Source organism: Crocodylus siamensis, chromosome 11 (genome assembly GCF_052110815.1).
Source record: "Crocodylus siamensis isolate JL-2025a chromosome 11, ASM5211081v1, whole genome shotgun sequence".
Taxonomy (NCBI): Eukaryota; Metazoa; Chordata; order Crocodylia; family Crocodylidae; genus Crocodylus; species Crocodylus siamensis.
In genome coordinates, this window is record NC_143405.1 from 3159238 (window position 1) to 3183110 (window position 23873).

General features: G+C 58.9%; 1 protein-coding gene across 10 annotated transcripts in view; it reads right to left on the reverse strand.

The window, feature by feature from the left end:
- The window catches only part of DAB2IP (DAB2 interacting protein), a 263142-nt gene that overhangs the window by 11408 nt on the left and 227861 nt on the right, over nucleotides 1–23873 (reverse strand). For 8 of the 10 annotated variants that reach the window (XM_090021168.1, XM_090021172.1, XM_090021169.1 and 5 more), the window contains 8 exons: nucleotides 17227–17371; nucleotides 15010–15154; nucleotides 12616–12852; nucleotides 9478–9679; nucleotides 8692–8870; nucleotides 6236–7109; nucleotides 4036–4170; nucleotides 385–587 (listed from right to left, as the gene is read on the reverse strand). In XM_090021168.1, coding sequence (XP_089877294.1) covers nucleotides 385–587; nucleotides 4036–4170; nucleotides 6236–7109; nucleotides 8692–8870; nucleotides 9478–9679; nucleotides 12616–12852; nucleotides 15010–15154; nucleotides 17227–17371 — 2120 coding nt within the window. The remainder of the gene's footprint in view (nucleotides 1–384; nucleotides 588–4035; nucleotides 4171–6235; nucleotides 7110–8691; nucleotides 8871–9477; nucleotides 9680–12615; nucleotides 12853–15009; nucleotides 15155–17226; nucleotides 17372–23873) is intronic. The other 2 variants (XM_090021167.1, XM_090021171.1) reach the window with 2 other exon arrangements.

Here is a 23873-nt window from a genome sequence, read left to right on the forward strand (position 1 = left end):
AGGGCGCAGCGGGAAGCTGCAGGGCGCTGCTCGACCCTCCGTCTCCTCCCCGGGAATCCAGCCGCGTTGCTTGGGAAAGGGCCGTCATGGGTTTGTAGTAAACCACGTCACACGGCACTTCGCAGCTGGCCTCCGCAGAGGGCTGGCTCCACCCTGCCAGCTTACTGCTGCTACCAGCTGAGAGTCATTCCTTCAGCCCAACAGGCCGGTGCTGACGGCGCCTGCACGATAAGGCTTTGTTCAAGAGGGCCCCACTTCAGTGGTGACGCTGGCCCTGAGGGGACCCGGACTCCCAGCCCCAGGAAAGTGGCTGCAGCCATACCCCACCCCGCACACCGGGTTCAGCAGCCCCAAATGAACACTACCCCCCTGCCCACCCCGTACCTGCTGATGATCCCCTTCATCTGGATCTCTTTATCCTCCTGCTGCCGGCGGAGCCGCTCCTCGCTCTCCTCCAGCCGGGCCTGGTACTCCAGCACCAGCTTCTGCGTCGTCTCCTCCTGGCACTTGAAGCGGCTCTCGTACTCCTCCAGCTTCTTGTTGGAGATGCGGAGCTTGTCCTGCAGCACTACCAGGTCCTGCTGGTACTGCGGCGCCCAGGGAGAGAACACAGGGCACGTTACCCCCCGGGCTCTGCCTGGCCGAGGCGCTCCGGCAGCCCCGCCTCGCCTCGCCCCTCTCCTCGCCTTAGACTAGCCGCAAACCCGCTAAGAGCAACCCTGCGTGTCTGCTCGACACCTCCTCCTCTTCCGTCTTCTCCGAGCCGCGCTAGGAGCGGTGCCGCGCTTCCGCGGGGAGGCCGGGTCACTGGCAGGTGCAGAGAATGGATGTTAGAGCAGTGGGATGGCAAAGGTGGGCAGGGGATGGACAGCGCGGGGTTAGACGCGGCCGGGGAGGCGGCACCGGGGGCCCGTGGCTTCATGCACTGGCTCTTCCAGTACGTGGCAATAACTGTGTTACTCTTAGCCTCCGGCGGACACTCCCAGGCACGTTCAACCCAAGCGCTCATCCGGCTGGCAGGCTAGCATGCATCGCCTCCCACCGGTTGAAGGCAGGGGGGCCTGCACGAGTTGCCGTGGCCTGCGCCCGGGGAACATTTCTGCTCGTCAGCTGTCAAGCGGGCAGATCACTGCGAGCCAGGCTGGGGGAGTGCTCCCATGCTGGCCAGGCTCTGATTTTCCATCCCGCCGGTGGGATCAGAATTGCCCGGTCTCAGCAGAAGGAGGTCTGGTGCATGAAGCCAAAACCGCGCCCGCTGGGCTGTACAGACGCACGGACGTAAAGGGTTTTATCAAGGTAAAGGGCAGCAAAAGACTCACACAACATCAATGAACGGGGTTAGGAAAACAAAGGCTTTTTAAACTCAACAGAATTGCGCTCAGCTGCTGTCGCAGTTCAGCGTTCAGTCGAGCTTGCTTGGATAAAGGAAAACTCCAGTGCATAAATATTCAATGGAAAAAAAAGATTTTAATTTCAAAGAGGTGGGGGCAGGAGGTGGGGGGGACTTCATGAATTGCTTAGAAGTGCACTAACCGCGATAGATTTAGAACAAATAGCACGTGAATGGGAAGCTGCCATTGTGACAAGTTTGCAATATAGAAAAATAGCTCAATTCGAACATCTATTTGCATAAAAGGCCGAAGGTTTTTGGTGCTGATATGTGTAAAGCTTTTTGGATACGTGTTATTATTCGCCACAGAAACATGGTTGATTTTACATGGACCTGGTCGAGCGGAGCAGCTGTCCTGCTTGTTTAACCTTAAAAACAAGGCCTGAAGAGCTAGGATTTGCTTTTCGGTCGCTGTGGGCATCACCCGTCTTGGGGAGATGCTCCAACAGAAGCAGGCTTCCTCCAGGTTAATTCCCAGTGTTAAACTTGGGGAGCATCACTGAAACGGTAGCTCTCAACAAGAGGGAAAAGCCAGCCCTGTGCCAACTGGCTCATCACCGCATCCAGGCGGCTTCGAAATTTATGACGGGCTTGCTTTTACCGAGCCATAAAAGTGTTAGCATTGCGGCAGGTAGCGAGGGGAGCGACCCATTCGATCCTCCTGCCGGGGTGGAAGACAGGCGTCACAAATCACTGTGGTTTTCCTTTAACAAGGCCTTTGCGGGGGCACGGAGACGACACAGATCGCACATGTGCCCCGGAGGGGCGGGGGAGACGCAGACGCCCGCGCGGTGCACGCGGCCGAGGAAGTCAGACAGAGGAGGGTGGCTTGAACAGGAAAGATTGAATACCTACCCTAGGCTTAAAATAGGAGCAGCGTAAGTGAGCTCAAATGATAGCAGGAGAGGCCTCGGGAGAGCGGGGGAGTCGCTCCTGTCTCTAGAACACTTGTCTCATTCTCGGTTACCATTCAAGGCTTACAGTCATGGGGAGAGAGATTATGCTAATGAAGATCTTTAATGCCAGTGACTGATATGACAAGAAAGTAACAAAGGATGCTGCATGGGAATGAGACACCCCGCTCCGGGGTGGGTTTTGGCAGGGAGTGGGGTTTACGGCAATGCTGCCGGACATCTTAATCCTGCCCTGGTCTGCGGGCGCCGGGTGGGGGGCCCGCAGCACCCAGCCTCTCCGGCCGGCGCGGGGAGCAGAATCCACCTGAGGGGCCCCCTGTTAAAAGTTGAGCCCATTTCACTGGGGAGGATCGCGGGGAGCGGGCGGTTAGTGAGGTGCAGCGGTCAGTGGCATGCAGTCTCTCCTGAGCACGGCGTGGTCTGCCTGCGGATCGGTGCTCGTCGGCGCGGCCTTCCCGCGCGTCGCCCTGCTTCCCTGCCCTGCCGCGGCTCAGCCAGGCCCCCTTCCCTCCACGCGGTGCTAGCTGCTCCGTTACTAACTGCGGAGTCTGCCGGGCTCTCCACTCCCCTCCTGTCACCGCTGACGTGCATCGAGAAGACGCACGCTAGGCAACAACCTCTTCCGACGCGCTCTGATCGGACCGGCCACTGCCGCCCGGCTCTGTCCGTGCAGAAAGAGACCCGGGAGGGAGAAAGGCACCACTAACATGGGTCACGTTCTCCAGGGCAGCCCCACGCTTGTCTTCCTCTGGAAGACGGGAGATTTCTCTTCGGGCCTCCCTGTCCCTGCCGCAGAAAGTCCTGGCACTTGGCTTGCATCGAAGAGCTGACAAGGCAGCCCAGGGAAGGACGCCGCTCCAGAGACAGCAGCAGGTCGGCATGAGGCGACCAGAGCACGGTCCCAGCCGGGGGTCCCGCAGAGGCTGGGGTGAGCCTGGTGCCGGCACAACCCGCTCTGGGGGGGCGAGCCAGGCTGCAGGGAGAGCCGGCTGCAGGGAGAGCTTCTTGCAAAGACCTCCCCACCACCTACTGCAGTGAGCACGGCTGGGCTGGGCGACTGCTGACAGGAGGCCCTGGCTCCGGGCGCTGCCCATCCGGAGACTGCTACAGGCGGCATCTTCCTTACCCTGCGCGCGAGACATCTGGACTCCTAACCCCGCTCCCTCCACTCCAGCAGGCCTCCCTGCTGCACTCTCCTCGGGCTTGCCTCGCGCTGCCTGCAGCCGTGGCAGCCGACCTCCCTGGATCAGCGTGCTCCCGCTCAGCTTGTGGGCTAATCTCTGAGCTTGGCTCCACGGGCACGAACCTGAAGCCTCATGACCTCCAGGGCAGCCGCATCAGACTTGCGCCACTGCAACTGAGACAGGGCTCTGGCCCCAGCCCTTGCAGCAAGCTGACGGCTGCTGCAAGCTCGGAGGTGGCAGCTCTCCCTGGCCCCCCGTGCTCCTAGCAAGCTGGGAGGACCATGTTTCCTAAAGGAATAAAGCCCAGCTTTGCAGGTCCTCTCCCTGCTGCGGGGGTGAGAGGGAGGGGAGCGGCATGGGGCAGCAACAGGCTCCCGCATGACTTTGCGCACTAACTTCACCAGCCCATTCCTGCCCCTTCTCCCCGCGCGGAGCCCCGCCGCGCCCTGTCCCCTGCGGGCGGGCAGCAAGGTGCCCGGAGACCCCGGTCCCTCCGTCAGGAAACTCTCTCTATGGAGACACTTGCTTCCATCCAGTCGGGTTTTACCTTTTCTGCTTGGCTGAGCTCGTGCTTATCCCTGTGCTTGGAATCTGGGTCAATGCTCTCATCTTCTACAAACTGCATATTCAAAAGCCAAGCAGCAGTGCGGTCCAGGGCATTGGGGTTCACAGGAGAAGGGGCCTACAATGAGACATACAACCACGACAGAAGAAAAACGGTAACAAAAATGGACATGAAGCCATAGAGAAGAGAAGAGAGCGAGCGTGCGTGCGGGTTCCCTTCCAGCCGTGGCCCCCGCCGGCGAGGGAAGGGTGCCAGCTCCCCGAGCGGTCTGGGAGCAAGCGTTGTCACGTCCCTCCAGTTGTTTCCACCTGTTCCCAAGGGGCCTTTTCAGGCAAAGCTCCCCCTCGGAAGCCCCCAACCAGCCGTCACTCGCTGTCAAGCCAACAGACCTTTGTGGCTCTGGGGGGGTCTTGCTGTGAGAATTAACCTACTGCCAGCAAACTAAAGACACACCCGCCAGCTCTCCTTCCAGTCTCCCACCCCCCCTAGCCTGGGCAGGGTCTCCATGCCCCCAACGCCCAGCAGTCATCCAGGTGCTTTCCACGCACACTGCAAACTCCAACTGCAGTACGGGAATCTCCTGCTTGGCTGGCTCTACCCGCGTGTCCTGGCTCCCTGCCATCTGTGACGGATGCACTTGGCCAGGAGGGGTGCAGGACACTGTCCCTCTTGGTGCTGTGCAAAGGACGCTGGGATTTCTCAAGCCTTGTCAGTGCCAGTAACACGGGAGTTGGCCCCTTGCACCCTGCCATGGTTTTTTCGTCTGATCTCAGACACTGCTCCAGCTCGGCACAGCTCAGAATCAGATTCAGTGAGAGAAATCAAGCAAAGACCTGGCCGTGCGAGCTTCCAGCCAGCGGCAGCAGAGACTCGGGCCTTCTGATGAAACAGCCACTTGATGGGATTTATTTGCTCTCAAACAGCATTAAACATGGCTGAATAGGAACAAGCAGTTTCATTCTGATTTATGTGCCCTGGTCACACACGCAGAATATGCAGACTGAAGCTGGGAAAGGCATCTTGCGGGGGAAAACTTTGGGGAGAGTGAGGAGAGGGATTTGCAAACACAGTGCCTGGAGCTTTCCTGAGCGTCCCTGGGCATTCATTCAGCTCAGCAGAAACACTGTGGAACAGGCCCCATTGCTGAACGGGCCCTGGCGCTTCGTAAAACCCAACACCCTCCCCACATTACCAGCATTGGACCTGATTACACAGACACTTGTACACGGCACGCTTGTGAATGCCTGCACTCATGGATCAATACACCGGACACAGAACCGCTCCCAAGCAGATGGATAAAATGGCCTGTAGTGGGCAGCCCGGTAAAGGGCTCCACGGGTGCCTTGGAAGAGAGGAGTGGTTACACCCGTCCGGTTCAGCACCTGGACCTAAAGGCACCTTTGTGCTGCGCTGTGAGTTACCCCCATTCTTTACACTTGCATTATTTCAAAACATCTCTGGTTGAGGTCCCCTCATCCTTGTGCAATTCATCTTTCCAGGGGAGCAGTTTGAAACCCGCCCCCCCATATCAGCCTAGGGAACCAGTTCCTACATCTGGGGACAGAGGGGAGACTGAACAGAGACAAACAGTTCTTTCGGCTTCACAGGGACCCCGAGTGCTACAAAGCGCCTTTGCTTCTCCCTGCTCCTCCACCTCACCCGTCCGAGACTGCATCTGCTGGGGAGGCTCAAGGACACAACTGACAAGAGGGGGAGTTTCTGGGAATGCCACATTGGGCGAAGCGGTCGCAACAGGACAGAGACTGACACGGCGGAGGTCCTGGTCCTCGTCCATGAGATGGAGTCGGGTTGACGGTGGCATGGGATGAGCAGCTTGCACACGGATAGGCAAAGCAGTGACGGGATGGCAGGGCAGGGCAGAAGGGCAGCGCGGGCCGTCAGCATCGTAGGGTCGTGGCTGTCTACAGCCCTGAGACCGCCGCACACTGGCGGGGAATACGGATGCAGCCCGTGCTGTGGGGTGACAGGGACTTCGCTGCTCCCCTCTGGGGATGGCCTGTGTCTCCAGGTGGACAGAGCATCGTGGCAGAGCCCGGCCCCCCGTCCACGCGTGGTGCTGAAGCGGGGACTCGAATTCCAATCCTCCCTCGCTCCAGAGTTCGCACCCGGCTCCCCTGCCCGCCCCCAGCTGTCTGCGCTCAGCGGGACCCCCGGGACTCACCTGCTTGTGCATGGTGCGCTGCTTCATCTCAGGGCTGTCGCCCTTGGAGGAGCAGGACTGCTGGCGCAGGCGGGCCCCACTACCCGGCCAGTCGGGCGAGGAGGACATCATGCTCCCACTGGATGGGCGCTGGTACTGGACCGTGTTGAGCAGCGAGGGCGGCGTCCTGCCCCTGGTGACGGGCGGCGGGGGCGGGGGCGGCTGGTCTATCCGCCTCTGCGGCCCGGCGCTGTTCTGCCGGGGCATGGTGGGCTGCCCGCCCTTCTCCGTCAGCGAGAGCTGCCGGCGGGCCAGCTCCCCCGTCCGCCGGGCAAAGTCCTCGGCTGCCGCAGGCGCGGCGAAGCCGTGCTTGTTGGCCGTCAGCTCCTCGCTGTTGCTGTGGGAGCTGAGGGAGCTGTGGCACTCCGAGCCCGAGTCCCCCAGGCCACGGGGCGACAGCGGCAGCCCGGCAGCCATCTGGTACACCGGGTTTTGGAAGGACAGCGGTGCCAGGAGTTGGGGCCGGCCAGGAGCGCTCTCGGCATTGGGGGTGGTGGGGGTCTGGCCGACCCGGCGCACCGTGGCCATGCCCGCCACATTGTTCTGCTGAGTTCGTGTGGTCCATACGCCCTGTAACTGCCCCATGGACGACTGACTGTCATTGAGAGAGTCAGCAGTCCCGGGTGCGTTGGCCCCGCCGTCCAAGACACGATTGTCCTGCAAGTCCACCATGGACAAACTCTTGCTGCCATTGGACATCTGCACATCAGGCTCATTGGCCTCCGAATAGCTGGAGCTGCGGGCAGGGGAGGGCTGGGCCCCAGCAGACCTTGTGACAAAAAACAAGTCCTTGTTTTCAGGGGTGGGAGACGGTAACCGGGTGAAATCTATCAGACTGCAGGGAGACAAAGGCACAAGGGGAAGGGGGAAGAAGAGAGAAGATCGGTGAATGCTACACTGCAGCAGCAGACCACTGGGGAAAACGGCATCGCCAGTTGGGTAGAAACAAGCCAGCATGCGGGGGCTCTGCCTTGCTCCATCACGGGGGAAAAGCCTGGGTAGAGGAGGGGACAACACGCCTGGAAGTACCCGTGTGCTGCTGGGCTGTCCTCCGTGCGAGCGGGGAGGTGTGGGCATCAGGCATGAGTGAGGGCACGGTGAAGAGCAGGACACAAGGGTCTAGCTGGGTGCAGGACAGAGGCCCTGTCGGGACGTGCTCTGGGGAGCGCTCCATCAGACACTACAATTGCTGTCACTCATCCTGCCCAACACCGGCCCTTTGCTCAGGTTCAGGCAGACGGACAGGCGGCTGGGGAAATCCACGGGAACAGACAGAGCGAGCGGACTCTTATATTGCAAGCTCTCGGGGGCAACGATTTCCTTTGTGTGCTGTGGTGTCAGTGCCCCACGCAACGGCAGACACCCAGGTAGACCTAGGCACCTACGTGCTACCACACTGCAAACAGCAAACAGCCCCTGTGGCGGCTGCTCTCCGCGAAAAGGCAGACAGCTCAGAGGGCTGAGGACCAGACCCCTGCTCCTCCTGCTGCCCCAGGTGGCTGCATCGATTTGCAGTGGCTGACACAGAGAGGGCTTTGCAGCAGCTTAACGCAAATGCACCTCTGATCAAAGACGGTGCGTTGGCGAGGCAGTGTCGGGACCGGCGCGCGCCGTTCTTAGGAGCGCTCCCTGGCTCAGCATGGAAACAGCTGTACCCCACGCTGGGGTGCATCAGAGATGAAAGCTCTGAGCGGAGCCAGTCCGGCTGCCTTGCACCGTCTTTCATCCATAATTAAATTGTTAAATAATGGGCGTTTCCATTCGAGATCCGCTTTGCATCTGTGTGGGCTCTGATTCACCCTCCACCAGCACAGGGACAACTCCCCGGATAGGTCTGCAAAGGAGTCAGCACCCCCCCCACAAATGCTGTTCCTCCCATCATGAGCCCAGCCGGCATGCACTGGGGGACTGCGCTGGTGTGCTATTGCTTAGGGAAAATAGCTAGGGGTTTGGTGCATCAGTTCTGATATAACACAGGCAGGGCGGGAGGAAATCCCTGACCCGCAAGCTCCTAGCAGAGGGGGTTCAGGTAGCAGCCAGGGAGTTAGATCCGACACCAGTTCAGTGCCCCGTGAGCTGGACAGGCCCAGCCTTGCAAACCTTTCATGGCCGGGAGCTCCCAAGGAAGGTGAAGGCCACCGCACGCACTGTATATGTTCGCAGGACGGCCCTCTCCAGCGCTCACAAGAAGAGCCAGGGATCCAGGACTGCAGCATCCCGGCACTCAGCCGAGCTGTGACCGCAGGCTGAGCGGACAGGAGAGCAGTCCTGGATCCCAGGCTCGTTTTGCTCAGCACCCCACCCTCCTTGGCTGGCAGCACTAAGAGAGCGGATCCACACCCAGGACCTAGTGCCCAGCCTCCCGGAGGCTTTCCTCCCGACACGGCAGTCTCAGGCTCTCTCGCACACGCTCTTACCCAGATAAGTCATTCTCTATCACCATTTTCTGCAGCCCCGCAGAGATGCTGTTGCCAGCGCTGGGCGTCGACACGGCGTGGTCGGCCGTGACCGAGACCTGCACGCACGCCGGGTTATTGAGCGCTGTGTTGACGTCCCTCAGAATCCGAGGCAAAGGCCCCAGTTTCGTTGCCATGGCCTGGAGAGGAACAGGGAGAGGAGCATTTGCCGCTGCTTTTCCATGTAAAGGGAAACCTGGGCCCTCAGCTGTTCATCCACACCTGTGTGGGCCTGGGGCTGCCTGGGACGAGGGGGCAGGGTGCCTGGAGAAGGCCCGTGCTCCTTGTGTGTTTTGAACAGCACAGAGCAGCCTCGTGGAGGATCCAAGTGCAGCCCGGGCTCTCTTGACCTCTGCAGCAAAAGCTGCAATGAGGAGGCACATCCAGGTCCTTCTGGGGCACTTTGCTCCCTGAGACAAAAGCAAGGCCTAGTGCTCAGCGCAGAGGACTGGATGGCTGTGGCTCCCGAGCCCTCATCCCTGCCTTGATTTCACCATAGTGCAAAGGATTTGCTTAGACCTGCTTGTCGCAGGGGCTGCAAGGCACGAGCCGCGCTGGCAGCAGGCACAGAGGCTGCAGAAGTGCAAAGTGCTAATGGCTGGAGCTGGCACTACCAACATATACCTTCTGGGGAGCCAGTACTGGCCACGCTTGCGAGCAGTTTGTGTGCCAAAGCTGGGCGGTATGGTGAACACGAACCTCCTGGGGACTGCCCGGGCTCGCCCCACGCGCGCCCGCAGAAGGTACCTGTTCAAGCTGAGAAATGACCTCCCAGAGCAGAGAGTGCAAAGTCGACAGTTCCCGGCCAAGGTCGATGTAGCCTTCAAAGCCAGCTGTATTGGAGATGGTCTCAGGATTGGAAATTTCCAGGAGGAATCGCTGCATGTTCGTCCATTCGTGCTCCAGAAACTGGTTCATAAAGGACATATATTCCTCTTTGCTGCCAAATCTATGAAGACAGGTACATGGATCTTAGACAGAGCCCGTGATCATTGAACATCCCATATGGGAGCATCCCATACAGGAGCAGGTCGAAGCCTTGCTTCCAAAGTCCTCTTCTCTTGCTGAGTTTTTAAGATATGCAGTGAACGAACACACTGCTTAGGACCCAGGATCATTTAGGGCCTAGGAAAACACTTATTCAAGTGAGATCTGGACCTTGGAAATCAACATGAAAGCTTGACAGCAAAGCTCTGTTTGACAGAGGAGTACATCCCACCCCGTGCTGAGGACATGTCCCTGATAGCCAGTGAATGCTATTGTTTGCTGTCAGTTAAGGAGCCCATCACACTAACTGTAACCCCGGGAATGGCCAGGAGGTGAACGAAGATGAGCCGGGAACCCTAGAGTGCCTCATCCCCATCTTTGATATCTGGGATGAAGAGGGACTCAGAGAGGCCTCACCCTCTGGTTTTGCAGACCAGAGGTGCCCGCACCCATAATCCAAACGCCCCTGAGCTCTGGGGCATCTCTTGCAGCTGGAGGCTGGTTCTGCTTTTGCCCCTCTGCTTTTGAGTCAGCTCTGTGTCAATGCCAAACCCAATAAAGAAACAGAAGCTTTTCTTGGTTTTTTTGGACTCAAGCAAGCACCTAAAATCCTGTGCCCATTAGGACCTAGCACTGGGGCTGGCTTGAGCAGCCATTGCAAATGCACAGCCTTCTTATTCCCAGCGTGTTGCTGACCAGCCCTGGAGCGCACCTGCCTGTCCCAGCTCTCTGCCACGGGCAAAGCGACAGGCCACAGCTGAGTGCCGGGACGCTGCAGCCACCCCAGGGCACCAGCAAACAACATCACTGCTCACAGCCCTCCTGCCAGAGCAGGCGAGCCGCGTCTCCGCTGTCTGCACGAGAGAGACAGCGTCTGTTCCCAAGTGTGAAAGCTGGGAAGGTGCGGATGTGCCTGGCATGCGAATGCCTTGAGAGTCAAGCTTTGAATACACTTACTGCCAGGTAAGGAGAACTTGAAATGGTGATGCAAGGGTCTTGCCGCTCTTTTCTTGAGAGACTTTGTGCTCAAAAGCTCATCCCAGATCTCACCCATCTGTGCCGCTGGTCCAATAGAAGATGTCACCCCCTTAAATATCCCTGCCCCTTGCATGTTTCCCAGACTATCCTGGCTGCAGCATCGCTCCCACACTGCCTCATCAAGCCAAGCATGCTTGGCTCTTGGGCAAAGACACGTCATCACAGTCCCTGTTACGTTAAGAGCAAAGCCAAGACGCTTCAAACGGCTCCAGAAGAGCCGGGGGCGCCTTCCTGCTTTAGAGTGGAGAGCAGGAACTGGGCTGAATTCACAAGCACTTTCTCTTTCAGGTGTAGACTTGTTATGAGTCACAAGTCAAACGAAGGCGGTGTCTCAGCCAGGCCTTGAGCTCAAACCCAACAACAGGGCATGGCTACCGGCTCAGGTGCATGGACCGGTCGGCAGAGCCCAGGGTGCTGCTGAGAGTGGCTGTGGGCACTGACAGAGCAGGCTGCACCCGGGACAAAGCAAAAGCAAGCCAGGCTGAAGGCAGGGCAGGCCAGAACTGGGATGTCCGGGCATGCACTCCACGCACAGCCTAGCTATGGCCAGCTGAGCCTTGCTGCCTCTGCGTTTGTAAGCATTTGAAGCCAAGTAACACAAAGCAGCACTTTGCAATCGGGCATGGGATGGCCCATCCCTTTGTCAACGGACCCCATCCTCTCGCAGGGCTGGATTCTTCTCTTAGACTCGAAACCTGAAAACCTTTGAGCAAAGGGGAGGGCAGATGCACAGAGAGTGCCTGTCACCCAGTGTAACACACTTGCATGTCTCCTTCCGTGTGCATGCATGCATGCCCGCGTGGCTGGCTGCCAGGCTGCACATTCGACTCGTTTCCACATCTAAGAAGCTTTAGACTGGAATTGTCCGTGCCCGTTTCCAAGAGCGCATTGGTTTGTTATCAGAGCTCAGGATAAGGAGCTCAGAGCTGCTACCAGAACCGGTGGAAAGATTTTCAGAAATCTCTTGCTTTGTTTCCACCAAACCTCTGCGCCTAGCTAGAAATTGATAGCTTCCCCAGCTCCTTTTCATAGCCTCTGAGTTCAGAGGAGCTCATTTCAATAACTACGAGGGTCACTGAGCTCAGATCCGGGGAGAAAAAGCTTTCCTACATGTAGGTCTACTGACACCGGCGGTATCTAGGGTTTGGTCAGAGCGGTGCCTCCAGCGGGACAGCTAAAATCCACACGCCTTTGGTCATGGCAAGCGAGGTGCCTTCTGTACCAAGCCTGGCCAATTTAGAAACCAGGCGTTTCAATGACGGCCAATCTGCCACTCTGGGTTGAGAACAGACCACTGCCCGTTGTTTTGGAAAATAATGGGTGTGTGGCTGCAGGGCACTGACCTTGCAGAAGAAGCACAGGCATCTGTGCAAGCCCCTCTACCTAGGGCTTGGCCGCAGCCTGGCGTCCAGCTACCTCTGGCTACGGCCTGTCCCGCAGCGGGACTTCAAACGGCCCCTCAGTCTGCGCAGCGTTTCCCACCTGCAGCTGTTCCACGGTGAGTGCAACAAGCAGGTCTCAGCCTGGCTGCCAACACAGCCACCACACGTGGCACGAACTGCCCCGCCAGCTGCTCATCTCGGCAATCCCAGGGACCCCTGTCTCACCACACCCTGGTCCTGCTTCCCTTGAGGTCCCTGTCCGTATTCCCTGACTTCAGGGAGAGCGGGGTCCCCACGGCTCAGGCTGCGGGATGCTGGCAGCGTGGCACACGGATGCCTGCTCCATGCTGGCACACAGGACAGAGGCCTTCAAGGTGTGTGAGCCCAGCACCGAGCACGGCCTTCAAAACCAACGAGGCTGCAAGCCCACCTTCCCTTCACGCTCTCCCAGCTCAGCCCTCGGGCCCCCCAGACTCACTTTGCAAAGTTGGCGAGGTTCTGCGTGACCTTGGCAATGAGGGTCAAAGTGCGTGCAGTGCGGTCGTCGGGGTACTCCTGGAGGAGATTGAAGAGGGAAGGGGACATGATGGCTGGACAGAGGAACCGGAGGAACAAGGAGGCACTGATGAGGCGCTCGCTGATATCCGGGCGGCCACGGTTGCTGCACTCTTGTCTCCACGAAGCAAAAACCTCTTTGAGCTCCCTGGGGAAGACGCTGCCAAGAGAAGCCAGGGCTCGTCAGTTCAGGACTAGGCACCTCGGGCTGCTCTTGGCCAGGAGCCGCTGGGATGCTCCGCCTGCCAAGAGGAAGGACTCGCCTACCAAAACCCCTTTCCCTCTGGCTTCTTCCCAGGGCACGAACTCTGGCTCTTCACCACCAGAAGCCTCCATCTCTACATCTAAGGGAGGAGCTCATCTAACAGACAGCAGTAGTAGGTCCTTACCCTCTGGGGGAGTACCCAGGGGACCATATGGGAAGATTTCCGGCTGCAAGAAAAGCAGGCCAGGAACTGGATTTGGGACTTAAGGCCCATTCGTGCCCATTCCCAGCCAGCTCCCTGGGCTGGACGTTCGGCCTTAGCATTAAAAGCCTGCTGTCTTGTGCCCGCCCCGCTGCCATCCTCCCACCTCTTCCTGGTCCACCTGTGCTACTGATCTGCTGGATACCCCCACCCCGAAGGGCGGCTGGACAATGGATCCCACCGCACCTCGGGTGGTCTCTGGCACAGGGCCGGCACTCCCAGGAAGCCAGCTGACTCCACATTTGAAAAGCAAAGCGATTCAACTACAGCACCCAGTGGAAAGAAACAAACCCAGGAGGGAGATGGATGGGGGTCTCTGCCCACAGCTCACCGGAGAGCAGCCAGTTTAGCCAACAGCAGGAGCCCCGGTCTCTGCAGGGCCCAGAGGGAAAATGCACCGAGCGTGCTGGGTGTCCTGCCTGGCACGGGCAGACAACACCACACAGGCTACACCCGGCCTGGGACGCTGGCCTGCCCAGGACAGTGCCACCCGTCAGCCATGACTACGAGAGGGGCTCTGACCTGGAGCACGGCTGGGGACACCGCTCCGGCTCCGTGTGCTGCTCACGGGCTCCAGCAGAGCCAGGTCTCGGGGTGCTAACAAGCAAGTATCCCTCCCAGCACTAGCACTCGGGGGCAAGACCAGCGCTGCCCAGGGCAGAAGCCATCAGTCTGTCAGGCTCGGCTGCACCCGAGCTCAGGACCGCTGGGTTTCACGTCCCCTCCCGGGTGCGTGTACCCTGCATCCGAGCACCACGCTACAGGTCCTCGGCCACTGAGTGACCCAGCAGGCGAGAGCCAGCAGCGCTCTGTGTCCTCGCTAGCTCCTGCCCATCTGCTTCTGCCTGTGCACAAACGTTCCTGCTCCGTCTGCTCCGTCTCTGCCCACCTTGGGCAGCCCAGGGCTCTTCCCACTTGAGACAGCAAAGGCTAGTTTTAGGCATGTAGACTGGACAGAGCCTGCTCACTTTAAAAAAGGAGTGGTTTCATCCAAAAGCCCAGTATAGCTGGGATCTGCTGCCAACATTGCCCGTGGAAACCCAGACCCCCCTGCCCTGAACCCCCTTGCTGCAGTATACCTCACATGGCCAACACACGGCTGCCTGCCTGCAAAGGAGCCGAGCCGCAGTGCTTTGTCCCTCTTGCCCAGCCACGCTGGCAGATTTCAAGCCCGAATGCTCTGGACGGGTCAAATGCTACTGCAGAGCAAACCCTCCACCCCACGGGTGCCGGCAGTCACGTGCAGCCCCGGTGGCTCTCGCAGGCTGGGAGGCTGGAGCCACTAAACTGCACAGCGAAGGATGGGATGTGGTTTGCAGCGAGGGCCTTCATCAATCACTACCAACTTCCCTGTAACAAGTTTTCACACGCCAAATTTCTGCTTACGCTGAAACTCTCCAGATGTCCAAATCATGTCGTAATTATAACAATTTTCAGTTATTGTAGACCTCTTTCCTCTCTCTCCCCTGCGGATGAATCTGCAGACTCTATTTAAAGCAAGATCTTTAAGTATGAGGGTACCTTGGCCAATCCCAGATGCCTGTCACCCAATTAAGTCCTCGAGAATCACTGAGAACAGCATCCCGGTTACTTCAGCCTTTTTCTCGAGGAATGGCTGAAGAGGCCAATTCCCTGACGCATCCTTCACTCCCCCTGCATCACTTGTTGAGCCTCTATTTAGACTGACTTCCTAGAGCCCCCTCAGTTATTTTTAGCTAGTTATTAATCAAACAAGCAAATAATCTGGATCTCTGGCTCCTTTTCATTTCGCATGTGCCAGCGACTGCGTCTCAAGCACAGACATGCCCGTTCGCCAGCCTCGGCGCCCCCAGGTTTGCAGAGACACTGACCAGTAGGAGTTGATGATTTTGCAGAAGGCCAGCTCGCAGCACATTTTCAGGTTGCTCTGATGTTCAGGAAGGTCCGAGGACGAGCACTTGCTGGGGTCCACCTCGCAGTTTTCATCGGACTCATACAGCGCTTTGATAAACTCCCCTGCAACACAGACAGAGGTGGCCTCTGGTGACAAGGCAGAGAGGGATGCTGCAAGTCCCCGGGCGTAAGGGGTTCACCCAGCTCCTGGCACACGGGACTAAGGATGGGGACTGCAGGGTAGGAGGACATGGCTGGGCCCGTCCTCATCCAGCCAGCTGGAGAGCTGTCTGGCAAGCATAACTCACTGTAGCTTGGCGGGGTTTGGAGCCCTGCTTTATGGATCAATACCAGAAGCCCCAGCGGGAGGCCTGGCTTCCCCAGCACTACTCCATGTTGGACAGGGTGACGCGAGCATGCAGGCTGCACCCCTGCATGGTCACTCTGCCATCGGCTCGTGGCGTGCGGAGGCTGGAGGCAGGGCCAGCCAGCCCCAGGACCCTGGGATGAGCTGCTGTGCCCCATGGGAGCTGCGTGCAGCTGAAGAAGAGACCCCAGAGGTAGCCGTGCTGGTCGGCTAGTCCCGTGCCATGCACGCAACAGCATCATGCCAACGTGGTGCCCAGGCTGCCCTCTCCAATGCCCCCGGACGGAAGGGCTCGGGCAGAGCTTGGCTCCTTCCCTGCCTGGTGCGCAGTGAGGACAAGGCACCTCCCTGCTCAGCCCAAGCACTTTGCCCTGGCTCCCGGAGAGCCGCGGCCTTCCCCTTCCCACGCACACCCCACGGTTCGCCTACGTACTCTCTCCCTTCTGTCGCCCGGAACCGATTTTAATTATTCACCAGCGAGCCCGTCCAAAGTATCTGCGGCTCGAGCGGGGAGCTTGGAGCCTCGCTGCCTGCCTGCCTGCCTGCCTGGAGGTGATGCCTGCTGTTATTATCCTGCCCTATTACATGGTTTACAGGGAAGCACCATGTGCTGCTGTATTACCTGGTGACACCAAGATGAATGCTTCCCTGATAAGAGACCTATGAACAATCATTGCCCCAAACAGCCAGCAACCCCTGCCGCCACCTCCCATGCCAGCCGAAGGCAGCTGCGGAATAGGCACTTCTCGCCGTGGCAGGGGAGTAGCCTGAAAGCCTGGCCTTTCATTAATCTCCAGATTTTTTAGCATTTTGTAAAGGTAATCTCCTCGCAGGCCAGCCGTCAGCTGCAAATCATTAGACAGCGGGAACAAATCGCACCCTCTCTCCCCTCGGGGGCTCGGACTGAACCTGTTTGTGGATCCTTCCATCCATCTCCAGACGTAAGATTTTTACCCTGGCCCTTCCAGCGTTTCGGCACGAACCACCCCACCTGCCCACTACAAGGACCCTGACACGCAGCCAGCACCATGAGAGGAATAGTGGCCAGCCAGACAGGGAGGGTCATGCATGCAGGCACCAGGCTGGACCCTTGGCCCAGGGACCCTCTGGCCAAGCCTAGGAGACTGGCTTCCATGGGGGACACCCCTCCTCCTCGACGTGCGGTGCTGTCCGTGTGCGGGGAGCTTCTCCCCGCTCTGCCCCAAAGCTGGGTCTGCAGCTGCAGAAAGTCTGCCCAGAGCCAGCCGTGTTTAAACACCAGCACGGGGCCTTCTGACAACTCGGAAAGCAACAGCCGTCACACTAAACAGACCAATCTCATCCGCACCCTGCAGAGCCTGCGGGTCTGGGATGCGACACACCGTGGGTCAGCACTGCGGGGTGGCTGGATGCTACGGCAGAAAACCCGGTGCACAAATGACCCCTTAATGCACCAATTTGCTGCCTCCTCTGCAAGCAGGCTGAAGATCCGGCTGCAGAGGACCGAACACTGACTTCACCCCGACCCCGCGCAGCTGTGCAACGGGGACCCGGCAGCCTGCACGCCGGAGCATGCGGCCCTCCATCTGGAGCCACGCTGTTTGGCTGCGCGGCCTGCCGGGAGGCATAGTCCCGAGGCAGATACTGGGGCCCTGCAATCTGCTCCACATCATGCCTGTTTCTTGTAGGCTGCAGGCTCCTGGCAGCCTGAGAGGGCTGCTGTGATGCCCCTGGCAGCACCAAGGCCAGACTTCAACACCCTCCCCCTGACCCCGGATGCCAGGGGAGGTGACAGACGGCCTCTCGCAGACCCGACCCGGCCTCCCACCCGGCTCCCTCGTGCACGTACCTAAGGCATCCTGCAAGTATTTCTGCCCCACGAGCTTCAGGTACTCCTCGATGGCTTTGGTGGCCAGCGTGTTCTCCCGGAAGATGAGGTGCTCGTTCTCCCCGCAGCGGTCCACCTCAGACATCATGAGGTCGGTCAAGAAATCCTGAAACGGAAAGCCCGTGGTGGGTCACCGTGCACTGTCACCAGTCCTCCGCTCTGCTCTGCACAACGGCGCCTGGCAGGGTACAGCTGCACGATTGCTGCTGCTCTGCACGGAAAAAACACTTCAGCTCCCCCTGCCCCTTCCCCAGCTCCCCCCACATCCCCGTGGGAGAGACATGCCGTCTGCGTGCACCATCACATAGCCCCTGGAAAAGCAATCCACCCAGCGATGGCAAGTCATTAGTACAACCACCGCTGGCACTTAGGCCCTGGTTTTAAGGGCGTCTCCTGCTAGGCTCCCTGCTTGTGCGTGCAGATGTCGCCACTGTCTTCTGCAGCTGCATTCAGAGAGCTGACCGCACCGGAGAGGGGTTTCAGTGCCTGGGGCTGCACCGGTGAATGGCTAAAAAGAGAGCCCTGAAATGCATTCAAGTGCTAACAGATCTCAGGCAATGCAGAGTCAGAAACTGAATAAATCCCCATGGGAGAACCCCTAAAATCCAATCCCACCCAAACGCCTGCTGCCTGCCACCCCGGGGAACACCGGCTTGCTCTCAGCAGCGGCACTGCGATGAGGTGGGCCTGAGAGTCGGTTTTCCATGAAGACAAAGCGTAGTTTCGGGAGGCGCTTTTTGGAGTTGGTCTACACGCGCATCGTCCCCAATGAACTTCACGTGCAAACGCTCTCCTCTGAAAGCCGCTTAAAGCAAACAGAAACAAATGGCTCTTACTGCGAGGTAAAAGCTTTCGCGTGCAGAGACGGCGAGGAGCAGGCAACCGGGAAGCAGTCCGCGTCAGGGAACGGTTCCCGCGCTCCGAGCGCGAGCCGTCAGAGGCTGACACTTGATGGCCACAGTCCAGGGAGTTTGGCATCTCAGGATGAATGCGGGAAGTCTCCGGAGAGGGTGGACAGTTGGTCTGAGCTTGTATCCAAAGGCCCTTTCCAAGCAGGCTGCCGGTGAGCAGATTGGGGAAGGAGGCAGCACCTCCAAGCGAGCCGAGTTGTTGAGCAGTGCCAGACGGACTGCCCTGGAGACCGTCGTCCTCTGCCCACAGGGCGCTGACAGCGCTCCCCAGGCTTGGGCCCGAGAGAAGGGGGGTGTCCAGGCCCTGCACCCAGCTGGCACCGTCAGGCTGCCTTCAAGGGAGACAGCCAGCTCCAGTCACGGTGGGTCGTTTTGCCTGCGGGCACCGGCTCACCCCGGTGTGCTCCAACCAGAGCCGAATTCCTACAGGCAACCTAGAGAGCGGCCCAGCCCGACCTCGAGCTGCTTTAATCTGCCGAGGTGCTGCACTGCTGGGCCCCTTTCTCCAGACGGCACAGGGCATATTTACCGTGGGAAAACACAGAAAGATTGATAGCGGCTCTGCAGTCCCGAGATAGCCAATTGCTCACACGCAGACTGACAGCTGTAGTGCAGCTCACTGACCGCCGTGATTGATAGCCAGCACTTTGCTTTCCCCTCGTTAGGGAGATTAGACATATTTACAGGACGTGGAAATCAAATGCTATTCAGTGATAGCTTAACATGCACCTCCATCTTCCCCGACACCTTGTCAAAAGGCCAGGCTCCCCGAGCAACTGGCTGCATGCGGATTCAGACCAAAATCAGGCCAGGAGTCATGCTGATCCTGTCTCCGTCCCCTAAATGAGTCTGGGCCTTGCTTTGTGTGTGGGATGGATGGTCAGTACCCCACCGGACCCAAGGACAGCCGTGGCGGGGAGAACGCTGCTTTCTCCGAGAGCCTCCATTAAAGACAGTGCATGTGGCAACTTTCCAGCGATAGCCCTCAGCATCTCCCTGGCCCTGACACCCCTGCGACAGCTCGGCCTTTTCTTACTGGAAACACCATGAGAAAACCAAGGGGCAGCAGGACACAGAGCGCGTGCGAAGGCGGCGCGGCGGCCCCCCGTTGCTGCCAGAGCGTTTCAGCTCCCAGCCCACTAAATAACGCACCGGCGTGGACACTCGCTACCTTCCACCGCCTCCCTCGCCTTGCAGTAAGGACATCTGCTATTCCAGCGATGCCATCACTGCGCCACAGACGCACAACAGACACGGGTCGGGCTCAGGCCCTTCGAAAGCCACAACAGGCGCATCCAACCGCCATTCCCAGCTCTTGCATCATTTGCAGAAGAGGCAGCGTAATCCGCAGAGGCTCCTTCTACCTTCAGGTCTGTGAAGGATGCAGCCAGGAGACCTGAATTCACATGCACGGGCTTCAGCAGAGAGCAAGACCTTCCCTGCAAAACCTGGAGCAACGACTGAAATGCTGGGTGACCTCAGGGAGGGCCAAGGGGACAGGAAAATATTGGGGCGTGTTGCTGGGCCGTTCACCGTCCAGATGGGGACATGCAGTGCTGCTGCCCAGCAGTGCCCTGGCACCCAGGCCAACTCCGTGAGCTGGCTGGATGGCATCTGCCACGCTGCTGCGTCTGCAGGAAAGATGAGCTCTTTACAATCAGTATCCTTGGGAGGATCTCTTCAGACAGACGTGCTCACGGCCCGGCAAGCTCGTGGACCCGGAGCTCACTCTCTCCTTCCCTTGGCTATTTTCTCTGCGTTTCACCCCTTTTATCAGCCGAGCCGGAGTGAAACGTGAAGCCCCTCTCCAATCCTGGGAGCTGCTATCTGTGTAACACCATCGCCTTCATCTGCCCAGGTCTCTCCCGGTCTATGTTTCAATTCCAAGCCTGACACGAGGTGCTGATTCTTAATTAGCAGCTGCTGACCTTGGCTTTTGCCTGATTCTCTTTCCTGTCACTTCCCCAACATACTAATTATCTCAGGAACGGGGAGTTTTAGAGCTCCGCTCAGCCAAGGGTTCGCTTTTTTATTTTGTCAACTGAGGACCTGGTTGGGAGCAGGGACGCCTCGGGCCCGCGCCGCTGGAGCCCCGGGGCTGTAAAAGCTTCACTGACCACAGAGCTTGCAGAGCCAGGCGACGAGGCCCAAACCAAGGCTGCCCTCGGAGCTCGAATACAAAGACAAGCCCTGCGTCCTCTCAGGGATGGCCCAGGCCACGTTCCAGCCTGAAGCCATGAGAAATTTTGGCGACTTCAGAAGCCGAGAATCCAAAAACTGAAACAAAAGACCCAAAAAGACACCAGAGCTGAGAACGCCTTGCGTGGATGTCACCTGGTACCGACCACAGCCTGCTCGAAGACTCGTGGCAGCCTGTTTCTGGGAGATCTCTAGCTCCAGTCCTTGGCCTTTGAGAGCCCTGGGTGCTCGTTTTCTGCAAGCTGGCCCTGTCCCCATTCCCAAGCAGGCGTGACATCCAGACCTGAACGTCCCCACGGGGCCCGTGACACGATGGAAAGCTGTCCCTCGCCTCGCTCCTGCGTGGGCTCCCAGGGTATCCTGCCACATCATGCTGCGTGCCATCCTCCTGGGCCCGGCCTCCCAGGACAGACACGAGCCGGACCAGCTGTGGGTCACTCCTCCGGACCTGGCCTTCAACCTGCCAGCAGCTGGCACCCGGCAGCCAGACACAGCAGGCACGTGGCCGCAGAAGCCCTCCCCGGGCCTCCCTCACTCATGTACCGGAGGTTGGATAAATGCAATAACGAGCAATAAAGCTCCCTGGTTCAGGAGAAGGGGGCTGGGTTCATTTGTCTACGGAAGGAAATAATACGCTTGATTTCACTGCAGCGGAGCGCGGAGGGAAGGGGGAGGCCAGCAAGGAGAGTCAGAGGCTGCTTAATAAACGATTAAGGGATTTGCTTCAGCCTGGACCCAGCCGAACCTGCACAGCCCCTGGCACGTTGCGCACCCAGAGACAACAGAGGCTGGAGGCTCGGCCGAATAGATCGAGGGCATGCTGGTGCACTGCAGGGCTGGCTCCCCCAGCCTTTTAGAGAAGCCACGGGGCCCACGCAGGCCAGCTGCGGCACGCGCGCCGGTGCTTCCAAAACAGGCCTCCAAAGAAAGTGCATGCAGTTATTAAACGGCCTTAGTGGCAATTAGGCCCTCTGGGACTTCTGACCAGCTGTGATGGATGCTCGATACGGTCCACAAATGGCAGTAACGCACCTCCATGTTCCCAAGGTTATGACGCGACGGGCCAGTCAGGAGGCAACCACCTTTGCAGAGCTTGGGCAGGGGCAGCAACCTGCAGGACACCTCACTGAGAGCATCCCCGAGGGTGTCCGCCTCCCCCGACCCACCCCTGAATCCCACCACCGTGGACTGAGTCGGTGGCTGCCCGAGCCATTGCTGAGCTAGTGCCCAGGATGCATGGTGCGCACCCACGCAACGTGAGAGGAAAGGCACACTCAGCTCCCCACACTCACCTGAAGGAAGCCTTGCCCCAGGGAGATAAACCCCGAACAGCTTTAAACCCCACCTGCGCTCTCAGTCCCTGGATGACACCTGGCCCCACAGCCACGCAGGCTGGTGTCACACGTGCAGCTTAACGCTCGCGAAGCGCAGTCAGGACGTGAGCAGACGCACAGTCGAGCCGTCCAGCACGCGTCTGGGGGGTGCAAAGCCGGTCCCTTTCAGGCAAGGGCCGTCTCCAAACCCGTGCTAACTGTAACTGGTCACCGCGTGGCGCTGACTCTGTGACGAGGCCCAGCTCACAGGCAGCTGCAAGACTCCCCCCTCCAACCCGTGCTGGTGGGGGCACGTGCTTGCACGCACACCCAGGTATGCTCCCGCACCTGGGAAAGGTGCCAAGAGAAGAGCAGTGGGATCCCACAGACGTTTCCTCGAGACCCTACAGATTTGAGCAGAAAACAGGAGGCCTGCCCGTGGGTTTCTGAAGCCACCCTGCAGGGAGCGGTCCCTTGCTAGGGGCTGCTCCCGTCCCAGCCCACACGCGATTTCCCGGGGGCCTGCACACACAGCGAGGACACTCTCGCCGTGCCTGCCACAGCAACGCGGCGCTGTCCCGAGCCGGCTGGCTTTGCCAGCGGGAAATCGCAGCACCCGAGGTTAGAAGTGCTGAGCTGCAGCAGCGTTTCCCGGGAAGGAAGAGCTGCTCTGGAGGCACCATGGGTAGCCACGGCATGGGAACATGCAGCCGGCGGAGGTCGCATGTTTTTAGGATTTTAGAAGCCTGCCCCCTCCTGGGGAATAACCGAGGCAGCTTCCTTGCCTTTTGGGGATATGTTCGTAGCTGGATGCGCGAGAGGTTTAAATAGTCATTAACGCTAATGAGTCCTATGACCCCCGCGCGCCCGGCTCTGGAAATGCACCCCCTTCTGCGTTGGAGTTTATTGTCCTAATATCATAACGGGCCGATGGGCAGACTGACTTTGAAATAATAAGGTTCTCTGCATCACGAGCCTGATTAATAGGATTGACTTAACCTTAAGAGGATTGAAGTGATAAAGGTAATAAGCTTGCCAGTTATTTCAAAGAGTGGGCCCCAGGTCCAGTGGGGACAGCGGTGTGGGAGTGAGGGGAGTGTCAGGACTGCAGTTACGAGCGGATAGGACTGGAGATTACATGTGTAGTAATGCCAGGAGGTGTCCGAACGTCAGCGTTTTAACGGCAAGAAACCAAGATGCCCTTTTGCAGCACGTGCCTGCTGTTGGGGAGAAGCAAGGGCCACCCAGGCTGTGGCCAAATAGAAATGTGGGAACCGGGGATGCCATGGCCTGGTTCCCTGCTTCGTTTAGTGTCCAGCTGTTGCAAAGGACAGGCTGTGCGGGCAGGGCGGTGGCTGCCGTACCTGTGCCGTCGGGGCCAGCCCCTCCCAGGGGAAGTGTCAGGGGTGGGCACTGGAGCACTCGCAATGGCCAGGCCCCCGCTGTCCTCGCCAGCTGTGCCAGGGGTCCCTCACTTTCTCTGGCCCAGGCCATGCTTTGCACAAGGAAGCCAACGCTTGGGGACAGATCTTCAAAGGAAGCGGCGTGGAGCCCGTGGCTGAGGAGCATGTGCTCTGGACACTCGTGGCCAGTTGGATTCAGGCCTGATGCAATTATAAGCCAAACTGGGAGATGAAAAATCCTTAACCCCTCTCTGCAGACTAAAGCAGCCGCCTGAGGCTGTGAACACTAAGTGTGTCCAGGACAAAGACCACGGGACATGCTCTGGGAGCAGCTGGGCTCAGGAGCAAAGAGCAGCCCTGGGAGCACAAGTAAGTTGAATCTTGATTCCCCTCGCAGCAGCCGGCGTTCCCTTGTCAAGGCCCTACGCCTGCCACAAGCATGACAGGATGGCATGTGGTGTGGCAGGAGCCTACCTGAGGCGAGTGGGCTCCCCCGACCCTGCCGCAGTGACACGGGCCTCCGAAATGCCCCTCCAGCGATGGAGCCACTGGAACAGATGAGGAAAAATGCAGCGAGGTGCAAAGGCTTCAGCGTCGCTGTCTCGGGAGGGTGTAACCTAGCTCAGGGATCTGCGAGCGTCAGCTGGAGAGAGCATGCCAATCCCTGACATGCCTCTGCGTGGCGGTGACAGAGATGCTGAAGCTCGCAGATGGAGCCCTGTGTGTCTCGAGACAACCACAACCCAAAGCAGGGCCTTGGAGTCAGGACCCACTGGTCCTCA